Genomic DNA, 19415 nt, shown 5'->3' with positions numbered 1-19415 from the left:
CATTCATGTTACCTCTTTTGTGCCACCCCCTCTCCCCCGAGACCTCCAGTGGCCTCCTCTGTGACTCCACAGCACTCCACAGATGTCTACCCATGCCTGTGCTCCCTTAGATTGAAAGCAACAAAGACCAACTGTGAAAAAGGAAAGGAGGCTCATTGTGTCTTGGTTCTCTAATCCTGTCCATCATAGGCAATACCCAAAACTGGGGTTCATGGAAACTATGGCACCTCAACTATACTGGAAATCATGGGTAGAATTCTGAATTCAAGAAAATCAAGGAGAAGGAAAGAGGAGTTGGATGACAAAAACATGTGAGTATACAGGTGATACAGGTTTTGGATGAACAGGTATCAAAAGAAACACCTTGAACAAAGACAGGGAAGCAAAAATGCAAAGAATGTTATCAGTGAAGAGCTCAGTTTGGCATTTTCTACAAGAAAATGTAGAAGACAGGGAAAGAAAGGTAGTCTGGAAAAGGTATCCACAGATCTCGAATGCCAAACAAGTGAGTGGATTATATTTTATAGATAACAGGGAGCTACCAGAAGTCTAGAAACAAGAGAGTACATAATCAGTAATATACTCCAGGAAAATTACTCTGATAGCACCTTATGAGGTGGGTGGGAGGAAACAGACCCTTAAGAGATGCAAACAGAAGAAAAATCAAAGCCATGTACACACATACTAACTGAACAGACTAGTTAAGATAACAGTGACTTCCAAACTCATCAAACACAAATAACGCCATCAACACTCATGGCCCAATACTGCTCCACACTATAGGTTCGCCATGTCTTTGGAAATCCTTCTCACTTACATACCTAAGAATCATGCTTGCCATTGAAGATGTTCAAATAAATACAGTCCTCAACTTTGAGCAACTGACATTAAGGACTCAAACACACAATGCTGCCAACTCCCAGCATTTCAAGAAAGGCAACCAGTAAATAAATGAGTTTATGTCAGCTGATATGTTTTCTGACACCAACAGGAACACAAGGCCATGGCTGTGGGGGTGAGGGGGGCTAATATGGCCCCAGATACCTTGGATTTCATCCTAGTTCCATTACTTACCAGATGTGTGACTTCAGTTGAGTTATTTTACCTCTCTGTCCCCCAGTCTCATCTACAAAATAGAGATATGATAGTACCTACAACCTTACAGGATCTGTGTGAGGACTGCCTAAGTTAATGTACTCAAAGTCCACAGCACCATGGATGGCCCACAATCACTACAGTCATCACTGTTGTATGAGCACTCTTCCAGGTCTAGTCAGGTCCAACAGTTACTTACTCCTGGCCACCAGCAACTCTACTACTAGTACAAGTGAAAGCTGAGGGAAGAAACCAATGCAAGGAAGCAGAAAGAGAGGGGGTAGAAAGAAAAAAATCCAACCAGAGGGAAAAAAGTCTGACCTGAACAATGAGACAGTCTCTGAAGGGAAATCCAAAGATGAGTGGTGGTGGGGTTGCACTTTCCCAAATGGTACCTGAACAGATGTCAACATCCTGCTGTGTGTTGAATGTGCTTCTAGAGAGTCTGCTTGCCCTCGCCAGAGGCAACGTGCAGGACCCGTGTCTGGGACTGAGACCTGGGATCAGGAGGTCACCATAGGATCATCCTGTGAGCATAATGTCTACACCAGTCAAAACCCTGAGAAGTTTGGTTTATGTATTTTTGCTTTTCTAAAAATTTTAATTCCTCCCCATATTTTATTAAGAAAAGTTTCAAATATACAGAAAGTTGAGGAAAAAGTTTAAGAAACATCAATATATCTACCACCAATACTTAATAACTAACATTTTGCTATATTTGGTTTATCCATCTATATCTATATTTTTTCCCTGAATAGTTGGAAAGTAAATTGCATGTATTAGGATACCTGACCTAAGTACTTTGGCATTTATCTCCCAAAATTAGGATATTCTCCTAAGTAATCATAATACCAGTACCACATCCAGGAAAATTATTAATAAACTGAGTTTCTGACACTATTAAGATGCAATAGGGTCTATATACATCTTGAAATAAAAGCTGGTTTGTATGTTTCATTATCAGGAGTGCCCTGAATAGGATGCAAAGTAAATCTGAAAAGGACCATAACTTGCCCTTTCACTGCATCAGTGAGCTACGGCGTGGGTGGGGGGTGGTAATGTCAAAAGCCTTAGGACTTTTAAGAAGTACCATGGCTCACCCCAAGATCTTCAAGAAAGACTTGTATAAATGTACCTAATAAGGCATGTTTCTGATTATGAGGGGTTTTTCCCCTCTGATTTCTTCTTTCCTTGATTTTCTAATTTTTTTTTTTACTGTAGGCAGAGTACTACAATTAGAAAACTTTTCTTAAAGTAACTTTGAAGTTACTTGAAGTAATTAATAGCTCCAATATTGATGTTTCTTCACCTTCTAAATCACTGCAGTTAAAAATAAGGCAAGAAATATAAGACTGGAGGGGCACCTAGGTGGCTCAGTTGTTTAAGTGTCTGCCTTCGAGGCTCAGGTCATGATCCCAGGGTCCTGGGATTGGCTCCTTGCTCAGCAGGGAGTCTGCTTCTCCCTCTCCTCCCCCTGCTCGTGTGCTAGCGCGCGTGCTCGCTCTCTCTCTCTCTGTCAAATAAATTAAAAATAAAATCTTAAGAAAGAGAAAGAAAGAAAAGGCTGTAAGATAACCTGATGGGTTTATGTATTTTATATATACATCATAAAGCTTTCTAAGAACTATGTAATTGGTTTAAAATGGTATTTGTGGCCATTTCTATGAAAAGGAAGACATTCAAGACCTTGGTCAGAAACATAACCCCATATTACAAATATTTCTATGGAAAACAGAATCACCTTAAAATTTTACTTTCTAGACCTTTTCCAGGAATACAGACCTCACCATGGGCAAGTCTCATGCAAAAGCCAATAGCTTTTTGAAGGAGGCATCCTGCTCACCACTTGCTCTTCCTAGGACATGTAGATTATACCTGTTTTATATGGACATGTTATTTATTTATTTATTCATTTACTTATTTATTTAAGGGGTGGGGGTGGTGAGGGACAGACAGAGAGAAGAGAAAGAATCTCAGGCAGGCTCCCCACTGGGTACAGAGCCTGATGTGAGGCTCGATCCCACAACCCTGAGATCATGGCCTGAGTCAAAATCAAGATTTGGATGCTTCACCAACTAAACCACTGAGGGGCCCGTCACTGGCATATAATTTAGATGGTTAACATCAAACACTACATTAAGCCCTTACCGGTTGGCATTAAAAAAGAAGAAGATACTTACCAGACTGGTGCTGTGAGCAGGCTCCAGCACAGCCTTGGCTGAGGCTTCTTCCCGGCCTGCCGCATTCACCCCAGTGGCATTTTCCTGGGCCAACCCGAGCCCCTGCCCACTGCTCGTACTCCTCAGCTTATCCGCAATCCGCTGGTTTTCTTTCTCCAGCTTGATTTTGGCTAACTGTGCTTCCAACATCCAGTGTTCTTTTTCCTGCTCCAGTTTAGAGATCTTTTCCAAACTCTGCTGAACCTTGAAAAGCAATAGAGTTCTGCACCTTAGAGGACGATGCAGATAAAACTTAGTGGCTCAAGAAAGGCTTCACAAAACTTCAACCCAAACTACCTCCCAGAAGTAAAAACAAAAAAGCCTGATTGTTAAACAAGGAAAAGGAAATACTGCACAAGACACAAAAAGCACAACCAGAAACTGAGAGAGTGGAAAGTAAAATTAAAAATCTCTGTTCTTCAGAAGATATTAAGAGGGTGAGAAAAGCCATAAGATGGAAGGCATCTGCAAAGCATGTATCTAACAGAGGATTAGTATCTAGAATATATAAAGAACTTCTACAAATTAGTAAGAAAAAGATAGGCAACCCAGGAGAAAAACAGGAAAAAAAAAAAAAGACTTGGACATTGAACAAGACTAAAAACATAAAAAAAGGTACTCAATATCACTATCAAGAAAAAGCAATTTAAAACCACCCACATACTACAATTAAAAAAAGAGAAAATACAAAGGTGGGCATGTTTGTGGAGCAGCTGGAACTGCCATCTAATGCTGGGAGGACTAGAATTTGGGACAGACACTTTGAAAAACTGTTTGGCTGGATCTTTAAAGCTGACATCTTATCCTCTGCCCCAGCAAATCTACTTCCAGGTGTATCTGCAATAGAACAGTGTGCATATTTATCAGAAGACACGTGTAAGGATGCTCACAGCAGCACCAGGATAGTCAAACACCTGAAACTACCCAAATACTCCTAGATTATAAAAAAGAATAATGCCTATTCACACAGTAGAGTACTGAACAACAGTGAAAATGGACAGATTACAATTATTTATAACATGATGAGCATTACAGATATGCTGGACTAAAGAAGCCAGACCTGAAAGAATATATATTATAAAACCTCATTTAATGAAAAGTCCATTTATTGAAACTTTCACTAATCTACTGTATTATAACATAGGATGATGGTTCTCTTTGGGGGCAAGGAGAATAATAACTGGGAAGGGGCATGAGGAAGGCTTCTGGCAATTTTTTTTAAAGGTATACCTTACATAAAGAAATGTTCTTTTTAAAAAATTTTATCTAGGTGCTAATTACATAAGTAACTAGCGAAAATTCATTGGGCTATACAGTTGACCCTTGAACAACCCAGGTTTGAATTACGTGGATCCACTTACACAAAGATTTGTTTCAACATACGTAATATAGTACTTTTTTTTTTTTTTTAAGACTTTATTTATTTGACAGACAGCACAAGTAGACAGCAGGCAGAGGGAGAGGGAAAAGCAGACCCCCCCCACCCCCGCAACAAGGATCCCAATTTGGGGCTCAATCACAGGACCTTGGGACCGTGACCCAAGCCGAAGGCAGCCGCTCAACTGACTGAGCCACCCAGAAGTCCCTTCCTTAAGATTTTCTTAATAACACCTTTTCTCTAGCTTGCTTTAAGAATGTGGTATATAATATACATAATATACAAAACATGTGTTAATCAGCTGTTTATGCCCTTAGTAAGGCTTCTAGTCAACAGTAGGCTATTAGTAGTTCAGTTTTTAGAGAGTAAGAAGTTATACACGGATTTTTGACTGCATGGGCATGGGATGTCAATGCCTCTAACCCCCACAATGTTCAAGGATCAACTATACATTAATTATTTGTTTACTTTTTTAAACTATGTTATACTCCATTTAACAAGAAGTTTAAAAAACTAATTCTCAGGACAAATAAAAGCATGAAAATAAAAGCAAGCTTACAGTGAATTCCAAATGCTTTACCAACTATCATGGTTGAGCAATTACCATGTAGCAGACACTGTTCACAGTACTTTCCTGCCATTATTCTACTGAAGCCTCACAGTCCTTCAATTCTCATTTCTCACAGAGCAGAACTAAAGCTCCCAGCAGCTGAACCACCTGCTAAGCTAGCAAACGGCAGAGCAAGGATTTGGGACTCCATCTGTCTGGCTCATAACTATGATTCTTTTCACTGTATCACACTGCCTCCCTTTGGCTCAATTAATCCTTACATGACCCTGAAAGACAGATATTATCCTCACTGCAGAGAGGCAGGAAGTGACGCCCAGAGAGCTTATCAGACTAGCCTGCAGCTGGTCAGTGGCAGAGTGGGAAAATAAACAGATAGCTCTCCCCACTTACTAGCTATTCTGGGTAAAAGCTGCCTAATTTCTTTGAGCCTTTACTTTCCTTACGTAAAATAAGAAGAAAACTGAAAATCAATTTTTAAAGTGTTCTCCATTTTATTGTTTATCCCAGGAATTTTGTTTTTCAGGAATTAGTCTCTAAATTAAATTTCCAGTTTCAACATCCTGGCATACTAATGTCGAAAAGACAAATGACACGTGTCAGCACAGATAAATAAAGTCTCAGGTGACTTTATTTGCACTCTCTTTTAAGATAAATACCTCCAAAACTTAAAGCAAGCCTATTGTTGAGGGGAATAAATCTCTGGCAAAAGCTACACCAGTGTCAGTGTGCACCAACTTCTGGAAAAGTCAGTCCCTCCCACTGCCACCCAGCCCCCAAATTCGACTGACTGACTGACTGAATATGGGAAATTTTTCCTTACTGATCATGTAGGAAATAAAAATAACTCACTGAGTCTCTTGCTCCTCCCCCTTTTTTTGCCTTATTATTCCCGACATTTAAATCTAGTGCCTAAAGAAAAACAATCACCGTATCCCAAGTGTGTTGGTCTTACTTTAGTGGCAATTACACCACCAACTGAATCAAGATGACTTATTTAGAGTATCAAGAAACGTTCTCCAATGAATTATGTTTATAGTGCTTTTTAGCATGTGTTAAACCATTAATTTTACATGTTTACTTATACAGCCTTTTAAATTGTTCTGAAAGCCTTCTCCAGGGGATTCAACATTTATCCTGTTTCAACAAGCAGCATGATTCGCCAGGCACCATACCTGTTGTGCAAGGCCTTCTCGACTTTCTGTAGAGCTAAGTAGGACCCGGCGGTTGGCCAGTGCTTCTTCATAAGGCACAGACTCCAAGAGGGGCTATGGAAAAAGCATAAGAATTCAAGCAAAAGATCATATTATTCCCTGATCCTACCTACACAAATGAGAATGCTAAATGGGGTTCAGTATATATGCCATTCAGATATATGCCAACATAATTTCCTTTACTAATATGACAAGGAACTTTTTTTTTTTTTTTAAAGATTTTATTTATTTGACAGAGATCACAAGTAGGCAGAGAGAGAGGAAGGGAATCAGGCTCCCCACTGAGCAGAGAGCCCGATGCAGGGCTCGATTCCAGGACCTCAGGATCATGACCTGAGCCAAAGGCAGAGGCTTTAACCCACTAAGCCACCCAGGCACCCCGACAAGGAACTTTTTTAAGAAAAATAAAGAAGAGGGGCCTGTCATTCCAGTTATAATCTACACTAACATCGTAAGCACTTGTACTGAATACCATATGATTTCACTCATATGTGAAATCCAAACAACAAAACAAATTAAAAAACAAAAACAAAAAACAGAAACAGACTGAGATACAGAGAAAAATCAGATGGTTGCCAGGTAGAAGGGCAGTGGGGGACGATGGGCAAAATAGGGAAAGGAGATTAAAAGGTACAAACTTTCAGTTATAAAATAAATAAGATACAGGGATACAAACACACAGTAAGGATTATAAATAGTAAGTAACAACATTGTATGGTGACAAACTGTAGCTTGACATATTTTGGTGATCACATTGTAATGTATATAAATGTTGAATAACTATGTTGTACACCTGAAACTATATAACATTGTATTGTCACTTACATCTCAATTTTTTTTTTTTTTTTGGAAAGCAAACTGTCAGGAGATGGGGCAGAGAGGCAGTAGTAAAGATTACTAAGGGGCACTGTCTTGACCATGATTTCAAGGGTGGAGACATATGCCAAAACCTATCAAACTATATATTTCAAATATACAGTTTTTGTATGCCAATTAAATCCCCAATAAAACTTTGGAAAACAAACAAAACAGACAGATAAAGAAAGATGATAAAAAATCTAGAAACAGACAAAAGCATAGACAAAAATATATTGTGTGATAAATGGTGCATTTTTTCTAAGTCAGTGGAGAAAGGACAGACTGGATAAATGCTTTAAGGACAACCAGTCAATAAATTAGAAAAATAACTACTTAGATTCCCCGTTTTACACTTATATCAGAATGAATCCAAGATAGATTAAAGATTTGAATTTAAAAATTTAGGCCATGAAAATAATGGAAGAAAATATAAGTGAACATTTCCGTAATCCTGAAAAGTACCCCTAGGGGCGCCTGGGCGACTCAGTTGTTTTTCTCTTATTTTTTTTTTTTTAAGATTAGTTTTATTTGTTGGAGAGAAAGCACATGCATGAGGCTGAGCAGGGGAGGGGCAGAGGGAGAGGGAGAAGCAGGCTTCCCACTGAGCAGGGAGCTGATGTGGGACTCCCGGATCATGACCTGAGCCAAAGGCAGATGCTTAACCAACTGAGCCACCCAGGTGGGTGACTCAGGTCGGGATCCCAGGGTCATGGAATGGAGCCCCTCATAGCATTGAGCTTCCTGCTCAGCGGGAAGCCTGCTTCTCCCTCTCCCACTCCACTTGCTTGTGTTCCCTCTCTCCCTGTCTCTCTCTGTCAAATAAATAAATAAATAAAATCTTTAAAAAAAAAAAAAAGAAAGAAAGAAAGAAAGAAAGAAAGAAAAGTGCCCCTAGCTGAGAATCACCACCATAAAGAAAAAGACTGGTTCACTGATATAAAAATTAAAATTTCTATTAAAAAGAAATACAACAGGGGCGCCTGAGTGGCTCAGTGGGTTAAGCCGCTGCCTTCGGCTCAGGTCATGATCTCCGGGTCTTGGGATTGAGTCCTGAGTCAGGCTGTCTGCTCAGCAGGGAGCCTGCTTCCCCAGCTTCTCTCTCTGCCTGCCTCTCTGCCTACTACTTGTGATCTCTGTCTGTCAAATTAAAAAAAAAAAAAAAAAAATACAACAGCAAACTGGGAGGAAAATATTTCCAACAAAGACAAAGGATTAATAATTTTACTATAAAAAATAAAATAAAATTCTTACTATAATAGAGAACTCTTTCAACCCTAATTAGGAACACCTATCTAAAAATAGGTCAACAATGAACAGAGAACTGGCAGAATGAATACAAACAATAACTTTATGAAAGGATGTTCCACTTCAATAAGCAAAGAAATGCAAATTAAAATAACAGTAAAAAAGCTCTTGTCTCTGAGATGGATAAATATTAAATTTATGGGTTAAATTTATACTTCTACTGCTGGTAAACTATAAATAGGTAACCTTCTTAAGTATAGTCTGGAAGAAATGTGCCAAAATTTGAAAGATTCACAGACTTTGACTAAGCAATTCCATTTTGGAAAATTAATCTTTTTTTTAATTTTTATTTTTTTAAAGATTTTATTTATTTATTTGACAGAGAGAGATCACAGTAGACAGAGAGAGAGAGAGGGGAAGCAGGCTCCCTGCTGAGCAGAGAGCCCGATGAGGGACTCGATCCCAAGACCCTGAGATCATGACCTGAGCCAAAGGCAGCGGCTTAACCCACTGAGCCACCCAGACGCCCCTGGAAAATTAATCTTAAAGATATAAGTAAGTAGACAAATATAGGGAGATAGGTAGCCTTATACATTGCTAGAAATATAAAACAGTACAGCTACTCTCAACGGAAATTTGCAATAAATATTAAAATCCAAAATGTGCAAACCACATGATCTAGAACATTCTACTACTCAATATTCCATACATATGCCCGAGGCATTTACAAAGTTACCCACTGCAGTATTATCATAACAGTAAAAAACTGGAATGAACCTAAATGCCCACCAATAGGGAATACCTAAATCAGCCACAGAACCACCATATTATAGACTTCTCTGCTGTATTTAAAAGGAATATAGCAGTCACCATATGTAATGATATACATCTCTAAAACATACTCTTTTTTCCTTTTTTTTTCATTTCTTTTAAAGTATAACTGATGAACAATCTTACATTAGTTCCAGGTGTACAACATAGTGATCTACCAATTCTATATATCTAAAACATTTTAATTTTTTAAAAAGATTTTATTTATTTATTCGACAGAGAGATCACAAGTAGGCAGAGAGGCAGGCAGAAGAAGAGCAGGGTAGCAGGCTCCCTGCTGAGCAGAGAGCCCCAGGCGGGGCTCCATCCCACAACTCTGAGATCATGACCTAAGCCGAAGACAGAGGCTTAACCCACTGAGTCACCAAGGTGTCCCTTAATTTTTTTTAATTTTATTTTTTTTAGTAATCTCTACACTCAAACCCATGCTCAAACCCATGACCCTGTGATTTAGAATTGAATGCTCTTCCAGCTGAGCCAGCCAAGCACCCCTAAAATATTTTAAATGAAAAAATCAAGTTGCACAATTGAACAATGAAACATGCATTTAGGTTTAAAAAAAGAAAGAAAACTCTATTATTGTATAGTGTCTTTAAGTTTATATAGATGTATGTAAATGCTCCAAGATTTTGGAAGGTTATACACCAAACTAAATACTACAGTCACCTCTGGAGAGAAAGTAAAATTAGGGACTGTACTTAATCTGTAATGTTCTAATATAATATAAGAATGTGTTTATTATGCATTATGTGTTAACTAAAATAAAAAACAAGGGGAAAAGGTAAAAACCAAATGCACAAAGTTGCAGGAGCAAGAATATCTACTGTAACTCCACATGTAATGGTGAAAAATAGAAAACAACCTAAATATCCACAAGCAATGCATTGGCTAATTAAGTTATGACACATTTACAGAATGAAATACTATAACAATTTATAGTTATAGACATATATTATTTAATATATAAAAATCACAATTTATAAAATCACAATATATAAAAATCCAATTCACTATGAGGAAAAAAAGATTCTAAAACAGTGTATATGGGGAACCCATGTGGCTTAGTAGGTTAAGTGTGTGGCTCTGGCTCAGATCATGATTTCAGGGTCCTGGGATTGAGCCTGGGGTTGGGCTCCCTGCCCAGCAGGGAGTCTGCTTCTCCCCTTCCCTATCCCCCTTTGGCTCTCCCCCATGCTCATGCACTCTCTCTTCCCACTCAAATAAATAAATAAATAAAACTGTATATATTCAGATACACTTTGCTTTCTATAGCATATACATGTGTGTTTCCTGTGTGTATGCACACATGCACTAAAATTTTTTTGGATATGGAGATACTCTAACAAAGTTAATGGTAGCTACATCTGGGTGGTGGGATTTGATGCAACTATAAGTTTCTTCTTCATGTATACTACTGTATCATCTGATTTCTTTTTTTTCTTAAGTTATTTATTTTTTTTAATTTTTTTTAAATTAACATATAACGTATTATTTGCCCCAGGGGTACAGGTCTGTGAATAGTCAGGCTTACACACTTCACAGCACTCACCATAGCACATACCCTCCCCAATGTTCTTAAGTTATTTAAATTCAATTAGCCAACACATAGTATATCATTAGTTTCAGGTGTAGTGTTCAATAATTTATCAGCTCCATATAACATGCAGTGTTCATCACATCAGGTGTCTTCTAATTTCTTTTTTGCAGTGACTCTGTATTTTTATATTCAGGAAACAATTATAAATATGCTTCCATTTTTTTATGTTTCTATAAGTTTTGAGATTTCTGAGGTTGGATACTTACTAGCTGCCTGGCTGCCTCATTCTAGATACTCCTAGCAGGCACCTGGGGACATGAGTCCAACATGGGCTATGCAGAGATCACATGTTAACTGAAGTTTGGGTCTCTGTCACCTTCTCCTTCCCAAAGACCTCCCCCAGTACCCACCAACCACCTGTGCCCCCACTTGTGTAAAATCTAAACAACATAAACTGTGCAGACTCTTGCCATTCTCTAGAATGATTCCTGATTTTTCCTCTGATGCAAATTCAACAGCAGCTCACAAACCTTTCTCAGAGCCTTCATGTAGGCTGCAGCTTTTCTCTTGTACTGCAGCATGCATTCAGCTGAAAGAGGACTAATGAAGCCACTCGCTGCCTTGGGCCCGTAGCTCAGAGATGCATTGAAGCAGTCCACGTTGTTGCTGAAGAAAGATGCGATCTAAATCAAGAGTGACGAGAAGACAGATTTTGTTTTCCAATAATATATCTAACATATATATCTCATAGTGTTTAGAGCAGAGTTAAAGGTGCTGAGAATGGAAATGAAATTTCAACACCTGCCCCAAGGCCCACATTTATTTATTTGAGGAGAATACCTAGGGCGATGACTTGTAATAAAAAGACAATATCGGTAAAAAGATTGAGACCAGACTACTGACAGGTCTTAATGTAAACAACTTCTATTCTTCCTGAAAACCAAGACTAAGTCTGGTTTACTCTGTACATGTCTATGAGCTATTTAACTCATTAATTTCTGCTACTATTCTCAAAATATCCATGTTTGGATTTATACATTCTATTCATATTTTAACTTTGAATTTTTCAAATTCCAACAAGAGACATGACACAGCATCTTGGAATATATTCACTTTACTTAAACTTAATTCTGTAAATCTCAATTTGTGATTTACACATATAATAAAGACTAGCAATTTAGTAGACCCTGTTATTAATAGATTTAACTTGTATTAAATCTGTGTAAGCAGCCATGAAGATCCATGACTGAGCCATGACTTTGAATCTACAGTGCTATATGAAATGGTGATATAAATAAAAATGTCTGAGAAGGTTATTAGCCAGAAAAATTAAAGTGTTGGTTACATTAAAGCATATCCTATTTTGATAAATAAGAAGTGACTTATAGAACAAACATCCTAAGCCTCGGCATAAACTGACCAAAAAGTAAGCAGTGAATCACTAATGGTCTGAAAGGTTTTATTTTTCATCATTTTACTGTATCAAATGAAATTCTATTCTAGGTCGTATTCAAGAAAATAAAGGATTCTAAAGGTCTTAAGACTTATATCACCTGTAAAGGACATGGAAAATCACATACCCAGGGTTTGCATTTTAGGTCATTGCAGTATACGGTGACGTTTATTTTCTTTCCTCTTTCTAATACTTCTACACTTTCTAAATGTTCTTCAATATGCATATATCGTTACATTTTCTTACTGGGCTTTTAAAAATTATAAACTATAAATTTTAGTTTAATCGAATCACATTAGCTAAGTATTAAGCTCTCACCAACTAACATTAGTTCAGATACTTATTTCAGTTAAGAACCATTTACAAAATCTCAGAATGAAGATTGTAGACCTGTCCTTGAGACATTTTAATGTTTCAGGTAAAGCCAATCTAATATTAGCTGTGAAGGACCCAGGTATTAAATATTTCAGAGTTTTCATAAAAGTTGAAAAATGTGGAGACTCCTCTAAAATGCCAAAGTTTTTTTTTCCAAAATCTTCCATACTTAAATCAAAGCTAGAATTATCTTCAGAAGCTATGGCATGCCTGTAGATTCAAGTGTTCAAGAAGTGGCCGCAGGGATGGTCTTCTGGCTGAGGAACTCTGTAGGCACAGATCCGTGAGCTGACAGAACCTAAATGTTTTAATGACAGAACCTAAATGTTTTAAACCTTTTAATGATGGCCCCAAGCTCTAACAAAGTGTCACAAAGACCAGTCTGAGTCTGGAAAAGATGACACTGAATATATAATCTGATCTGTGATCATTCTGATTCACTTAATTACCTAAAAAAAAAAAAAAAAATGTTTCTATAAAACTCAACCAGTCAGAAGTATGTAAGCCTGACAATGCACAGACCTGTACCCCTGGGGCTAATAATACATTATATGTGAATTAAAAAAAAAATTTAAAAAAAAACCCCACAACTAGTCAGAAAAATATTGCCATATAAACACAGAGAAATTTCCTTGAGAAGTTAGGATGCATCCACTGAAATAAATGGGCTAAGACAGGTCTGAATACAGTCCTTCCAGTTATACATATATGGGTAGTTCTCAAGGAAATCTGAATCAGTAAAGCAGTATTGAGAATATAACAACTGCTGAAATCAGAACATCCAAGATAGAATTTTTTTTAAAAATGCATTTTGGTCAGTTTATGATAATAATTAAGTGTTTAATTATCCAAATAATCATTATCTAATATTAATGGTTCTATAAAAAGACACGTGTTAAAGTCACCTTAAAAGTACTTGTTAAGAAATCAAATCACAGGAGCACCTGGGTGGCTCAGTGGGTTAAAGTCTCTGCCTTTGGCTCAGGTCATGATCCCAGGATCCTGGGATCGAGCCCCACATCAGGCTCTCTGCTCAGGAGGGAGCCTGCTTCCTCCTCTCTGTCTCTCTGCCTGCCTCTCTGCCTACATGTGATCTCTATCTGTCAAATAAATAAATAAAATCTTAAAAAAAAAAATCCACAGAAGTAGCAATGTGACAAAAAACTAGGAGCGAAAAAGTCTTAACAAAAGTTTTACTGGTTCTTTTTTCTTTTTATATATGCTCCCAATTTCTGTAAAGGAGACATTTGATATACACAAAGATGTATACTGATCATCAATATCTCCCTAAAAAAAAAAAACTGTGAGTGATCTACTTACTCATCACAAGGGCTGAACAGTCTCTCCCATATTGTTTTAAATATTGGGTAGGGAGAAGGAAAAGGAAGACAACTTTATTTTACAAAAAAGTCTGATATTCCAAAATCCTTTTATACAGATTAATTTTCCTATGTCATTCAAGGAAAAAAAAAGAGCTTACACAAAATTTAAATTAAATTTAATGACACTATAAACCAGATAAGCAATAAATTATAAACTTACCTTTCCTGCTCCATTTTTTAATGCTACTAATGATGACAGAATACAGTCATTAGTTGTAATAAGCTTCTGTGTTGCTGTTGGAAGTTCATGCTCTATTGTAGCTTTCTGACTGTAATGTTTAGAAATATCTATAAAAGCAATCAAATGAAAACTCTTACTATCCATAAACAAGTTGCACACAACCAGCCCGTTAACTTTTCATATCTACTCTTAGAGACTTATGCAGTAAATCTGAATAATAACAACAACAAAAAAATAGTCCCAACTCTATCAGGATTGTCCTGAATATTACTTAGGTCACAAAATCACGTGGAAAGAATAGAGACAAGTGAGAGTCTCTTAATACCATCCTGGGGTCTCTATTCCCACCACCAGCTTGTGGCTGATGATCCCTCCTCATTGGAGAGTTTGCCCTTCTTCTAGTGCTCGGTAAATGACCCTAACCAGTACTTACCAGTTAAAAATGCTGTTTTGATAGTCTAGGCAGGCACAGATGAGAATTTATCTCGCACTCCTATAGGCTAACCATGAGGTTGGAACAGAATGACCAACAGAGGCACGATGTCCCACAATCCTTACTGGACCGTAGCTAGTTTGTTAGTACATACCCTAACTGACACGGACAAGGGTCTACACAGCCAAACCAGGATTGAACCCTCCCATGTCTGACTTCACAGGCCACTGCTCCCAGTCCCAGAATATTACAACAAAGCCTGTAGTCAGGAAAGCACAGGAGAGAGACTTAGATATAAAAAAAAGTTAAAAGAAATTGCAGTAGGTGAAACTGGCCAAACTACTAAGCTTGGGGTTTTCTGGGTCTCTGAGAAAAAAATGATTTTGTCCCGGAAATAAGGGATAATGGGAGAATTCTTAAGACAACACTGATTTATGAGGAAAGGTAATGATATTTTTAAATAATAAAGTGTTCACAATTCATTCTCCTCCACCTTTTTTAGAATACTTCAGGTACAACAGCATGAACTATCATTACCAACAAAGCCAAAAATAAATCACAAAATACGAAAATTAATTTTTATAACAGGTGTGTATGCAGAGAATTGTACTTATTCAGAATCAAGGAATCTAGTTGATTTTAGATATGGATAACTAAAAAGAAATAAGACTAGTTAGAAAGAAATGGCATTTCAGATTTAACCTGATATGATCATAATATTTTAACACAAAATCACTATCTTATGAATAAAAATATTTTTACTAAAATTTTAAAACTGGAGAATTGTTTTATTTAATATAGATATATACATATATATGTAAACTGTAATTTAAGATAGTTTCAGATTCACAGAAAGGTTACAGAGACTTTCTGTATACCCTTTAGCCAGTTTTCCCTACTATTAACACCTTACATTACTATGGTACAGTTCTCACAGCACAGAAACCAATATTGGCACATTACTATTATGTTTATATTTTTAAAAAATAAATGATTATCCTCTATATAAAAATTCTATATAAAAATATAAAAAAGTGAATAAAAATTCAAGTGGAACACAACTTTTTAATTATTTACTTTAGAGAGAGAGCGGGAGTGCACAGAAGAGGAACAGAGAGACTACTCAAACAGACTCCCCACTGAGCACAGAGCCCAACAAAGGGCTTGATCCCAGGACCCTGAGATCATGTCCTGAGTCGAAATCAAGAGTCATCTGCTTAACCGAGACACCCAGGCACCCCACTGAACATTTTTATATACTGAATTTACTAGCCTCTAACACAGACATTCTCTTGCTACACACTACAGAAAGTTGTAGTCACTATTTTACTTAGTACACAAAACTTAATACGACTCGGCTAGCAGGTACTTTTAGGTGATTGGTAGATGACTGAGATACTTATAAAAGTCATATAGTACTATGAACACTAACGTGGTTTCCACTGGAACAGGGCCACTGTAGTTTGACAGCAATAATTCTCCTGAACCAATTCTTTACTGAGTCCAAATATTTCAATTATTTAGGGTGTTCCTTAGCATTAATTTTTAAATCCAAAAGAACAAAGAAACCATGTGTCCTAGGCCAGATTTTTTTCCCTTTTTTTAAAGATTTAAGATTATTTATTCATTTGACAGAGAGAGCAAAAGCAAGGGAAGCAGCAGGCAGAGGGAGAAGCAGGCTCCCCACTGAGCAAGAAGCCTGATGTGGGACTCCATCCCATCATGACCTGAGTTGAAGGCTGACACTTAACCAATTGAGCCACCCAGGCACCCTGGGGTTTCTTTTTATGATTCCTATGAGTCTACCTGCTTTAGACCTGAGACTAAAAATCAACAGTTCTCACTTAGAATTCCCTTGTTAAAAGATTAATTCATACCTATTTTAAATCCATGTAGGATAGGCATGTTTATAAATCTCTAGCTCTCTTTTTACACTGACACTTGCCTGCCTGCCTCCTACCTCAGATCAAGCAATTATTCAGGGCAAAGCAGGAAGGGAAGAGGTTTGAGAGTTCTTGAAATCACAAAGCTTCTTCTGTTAATGCCAGTTGATGTTCACTCTGAGTCTCCCTGAGAGATACACAGCTGTCTTCCAAGCTAGGTAAGAAGACAAATTTGAACTGTAAACCTAGCAACTGGACCCCATAATCTTGCCAACCACCCTTCCTATTGCCCAGTATTCTCTCTTTACATTATGTCTGCAAGGACAGAAACAAGCAGAGGCACTAAGGGGGTGGTGAAATTCACCTTACTGAATGGTAAGGTGGTGCTAGGTGAGACTGTTGGTACTAAGAATGAATGGTTCCCAGTGCCAGAGGTTACATGCCAATCTACAGAAGGACCTGAATATACCCAACTTGTACGTGCTTTCCAACACTCGTAAGTTTTTAAAATTATTTTCTGTGAAACTAGTAACAGGCCCGCAATCGTTACCTCCACACCACAATGAATAATCGAGGCTATTATTAATCTGGGCTATTTCTGATAACTGCTTCTGTCCTTTCCTCCTTCCCCTGCACCAACTGTCTTCAAAAGGAAAAGAAAGAAAAAACCGAGAAGCCACACAGACCTATAGATTAAAAAGTCAACTCAGAATCAGTTAGCTAAGAAGCATATGAAATGTGGGCGCCTGGGTGGCTCAGTTGGTTGGACAACTGCCGTCAGGTCATGATCCTGGAGTCCCGGGATCGAGTCCCGCATCGGGCTCCCAGCTCCATGGGGAGAAGCTCTCACTGTCTCTCTATCAAATAAATAAATAAAATCTTTAAAAAAAAAAAAAAAAAAGAAGCATATGAAATGTCCTTCAGCCAACTTATTCTTAGTCTACAGCAATTAAACACCAGCCAAAGCTTAAAAGCAAACCTTCACTTCTCAAGGTTCCCCTGAGCAAAAAGGGCTTAAAATGGGCACGTTAAACATAAAAATGCAAAGGATGGTGAAAAGTTAGTACATTCTTTCTTGGAACTTTAAACCCCGATTTCCTCAATTCCTTCATGCTTGGGCTCTAACACATGCAAAGTATTTTGCTAAATGCCCCTCAATAAGCATGTCTGGCTTGATAAAATTCATACACCTGCCTGCAATCAGTGCAATGCATTTTTGGCTAAAGCACTGTGCACAAGGGTTTCTCTTCAGCACTTTGTTTACCTTCAGAAATGAAGCAGATGGAAAAAGCAGACGGCAGTGAGCTGTGCACTTCAACAGAAGCCAAATGCTACTAAGCCTTTTTCTGGGGTCTATTAGCCTTGGCAGTATTTGTTTAAATCTCACTTGGTCAGAGCTGAGAATAAGATGCAGGTTTTTAGCTCACTGATGTACTTTTCAAGCCTCACCTTTCACGACATCATGAAATCCATGCAGAGCAGCACCAACGTTTGTTAAGACAGAACCGTAGTTTGTCCGAAGGAGTCCGTCTGGCTCTGTACCTAGGAAACCAAAATCACAAGCCTAAGCATTTCCCTAGAAGACTTACTCGCCTGCAAAATTGACAGCCCACCCTCTTCCACTTTTGGGAACAGAGAGAATAAAGACTGCCTGTGATGTGCTGGAAATAATGGGTCCTGAAATCCTTGCAGACACAGTCAGATATAACGGTGATAAATACAGCCACAACTGACTGATTTGCATTATCCACATCCACAAATATTTTTAATAGTTAAGAATCAAGATTAAATTGTTAAGTAGGATTACATATTTTATGATCCTTTTTGAAATAAAAGTTTGTGAGGTGCCTGGGTGGCTCAGGGGGTTAAGCCTCTGCCTTTGGCTCAGGTCATGATCTCAGGGTCCTGGGATTGAGCCCCACATCAGCCTCTCTGCTCAGCAGGGAGCCTGCTTCCCCCTTCTCTCTCTGCCTGCCTCTCTACCTATTTGTGATCTCTCTCTCTCTGTCAAATAAATAAATAAATAATCTTAAAAAAAAGGTTAGTGAATTTCAACCTTATTATTACAGAGCACATTTCTCAATCTCTTCTTTCCCTACATGTTATTTGTTGAACCTCACTAAAAACATCATTATTCAGACTTCTACTTCTGATATGACCGCATGAGCAGCTCCACAGACCAATGCTCCCCCAAAACTGGTGAAAATTGTATTATTTTATTTTAAAAGGTTTTATTTATTTATTTATTTATTTGAGATCGAGAAAGAGAGCATGAGAGGGGTGGAGGAGTGAAGGAGGTGGGTAGGGAGAAGAAGACTCCCTGCTGAGCAGAGAACCCGACATGGGGCTCGATCCCAGCCTGAGATCATGACCTGAGTAGAAGGCAGATGCTTAACTGACTGGGCCACCAGGCACCCCTGAAAATTATTCTAAAAACAACTATTTAAGACTCTGGAAATAACCCTAAGTAGATACAGTAAATGAAGAAACATTTATCAAGAGAATCTTTTAAAAACAAAGGAAAAAAAAGAAAAAGTCTTTAACAACTCTAAGAACAGCCAGAATCTGTGGTATTTGAACAAAGATCCATTCCCCCATCCCCTCATCAGCTCAGTGAGCTGGAAATCCCACTCCAGAATGGTGAGGCCAAGAATATAACTCTCCTATAACTGGAGGACTGCATTTCTCCTCTTGTCCCCACCTACCTGTTAAAGCTAAGTTCAGGCTGAGTATGACAGAGAGGTGGTAGTTCTTCCACGCAGC

The 19415-nt window shown here is 38.0% G+C and overlaps 1 protein-coding gene across 1 annotated transcript in view; it reads right to left on the bottom strand.

Annotated features, from left to right (window-relative positions):
• Positions 1–19415, bottom strand: part of PPP1R21 (protein phosphatase 1 regulatory subunit 21) — a 63113-nt gene that overhangs the window by 10493 nt on the left and 33205 nt on the right. Inside the window, exons 13-17 of the mRNA XM_059134755.1 lie at positions 18102–18194; positions 14316–14443; positions 11476–11628; positions 6436–6528; positions 3276–3518 (exon numbers count right to left, since the gene is read on the bottom strand). Coding sequence (XP_058990738.1) covers positions 3276–3518; positions 6436–6528; positions 11476–11628; positions 14316–14443; positions 18102–18194 — 710 coding nt within the window. The remainder of the gene's footprint in view (positions 1–3275; positions 3519–6435; positions 6529–11475; positions 11629–14315; positions 14444–18101; positions 18195–19415) is intronic.

The sequence above is a fragment of the Mustela lutreola genome, chromosome 9 (assembly GCF_030435805.1).
Source record: "Mustela lutreola isolate mMusLut2 chromosome 9, mMusLut2.pri, whole genome shotgun sequence".
Taxonomy (NCBI): Eukaryota; Metazoa; Chordata; class Mammalia; order Carnivora; family Mustelidae; genus Mustela; species Mustela lutreola.
The sequence above is the reverse complement of the archived record's forward strand: the minus strand, read 5'-3'. Positions and strand labels throughout refer to the sequence as shown.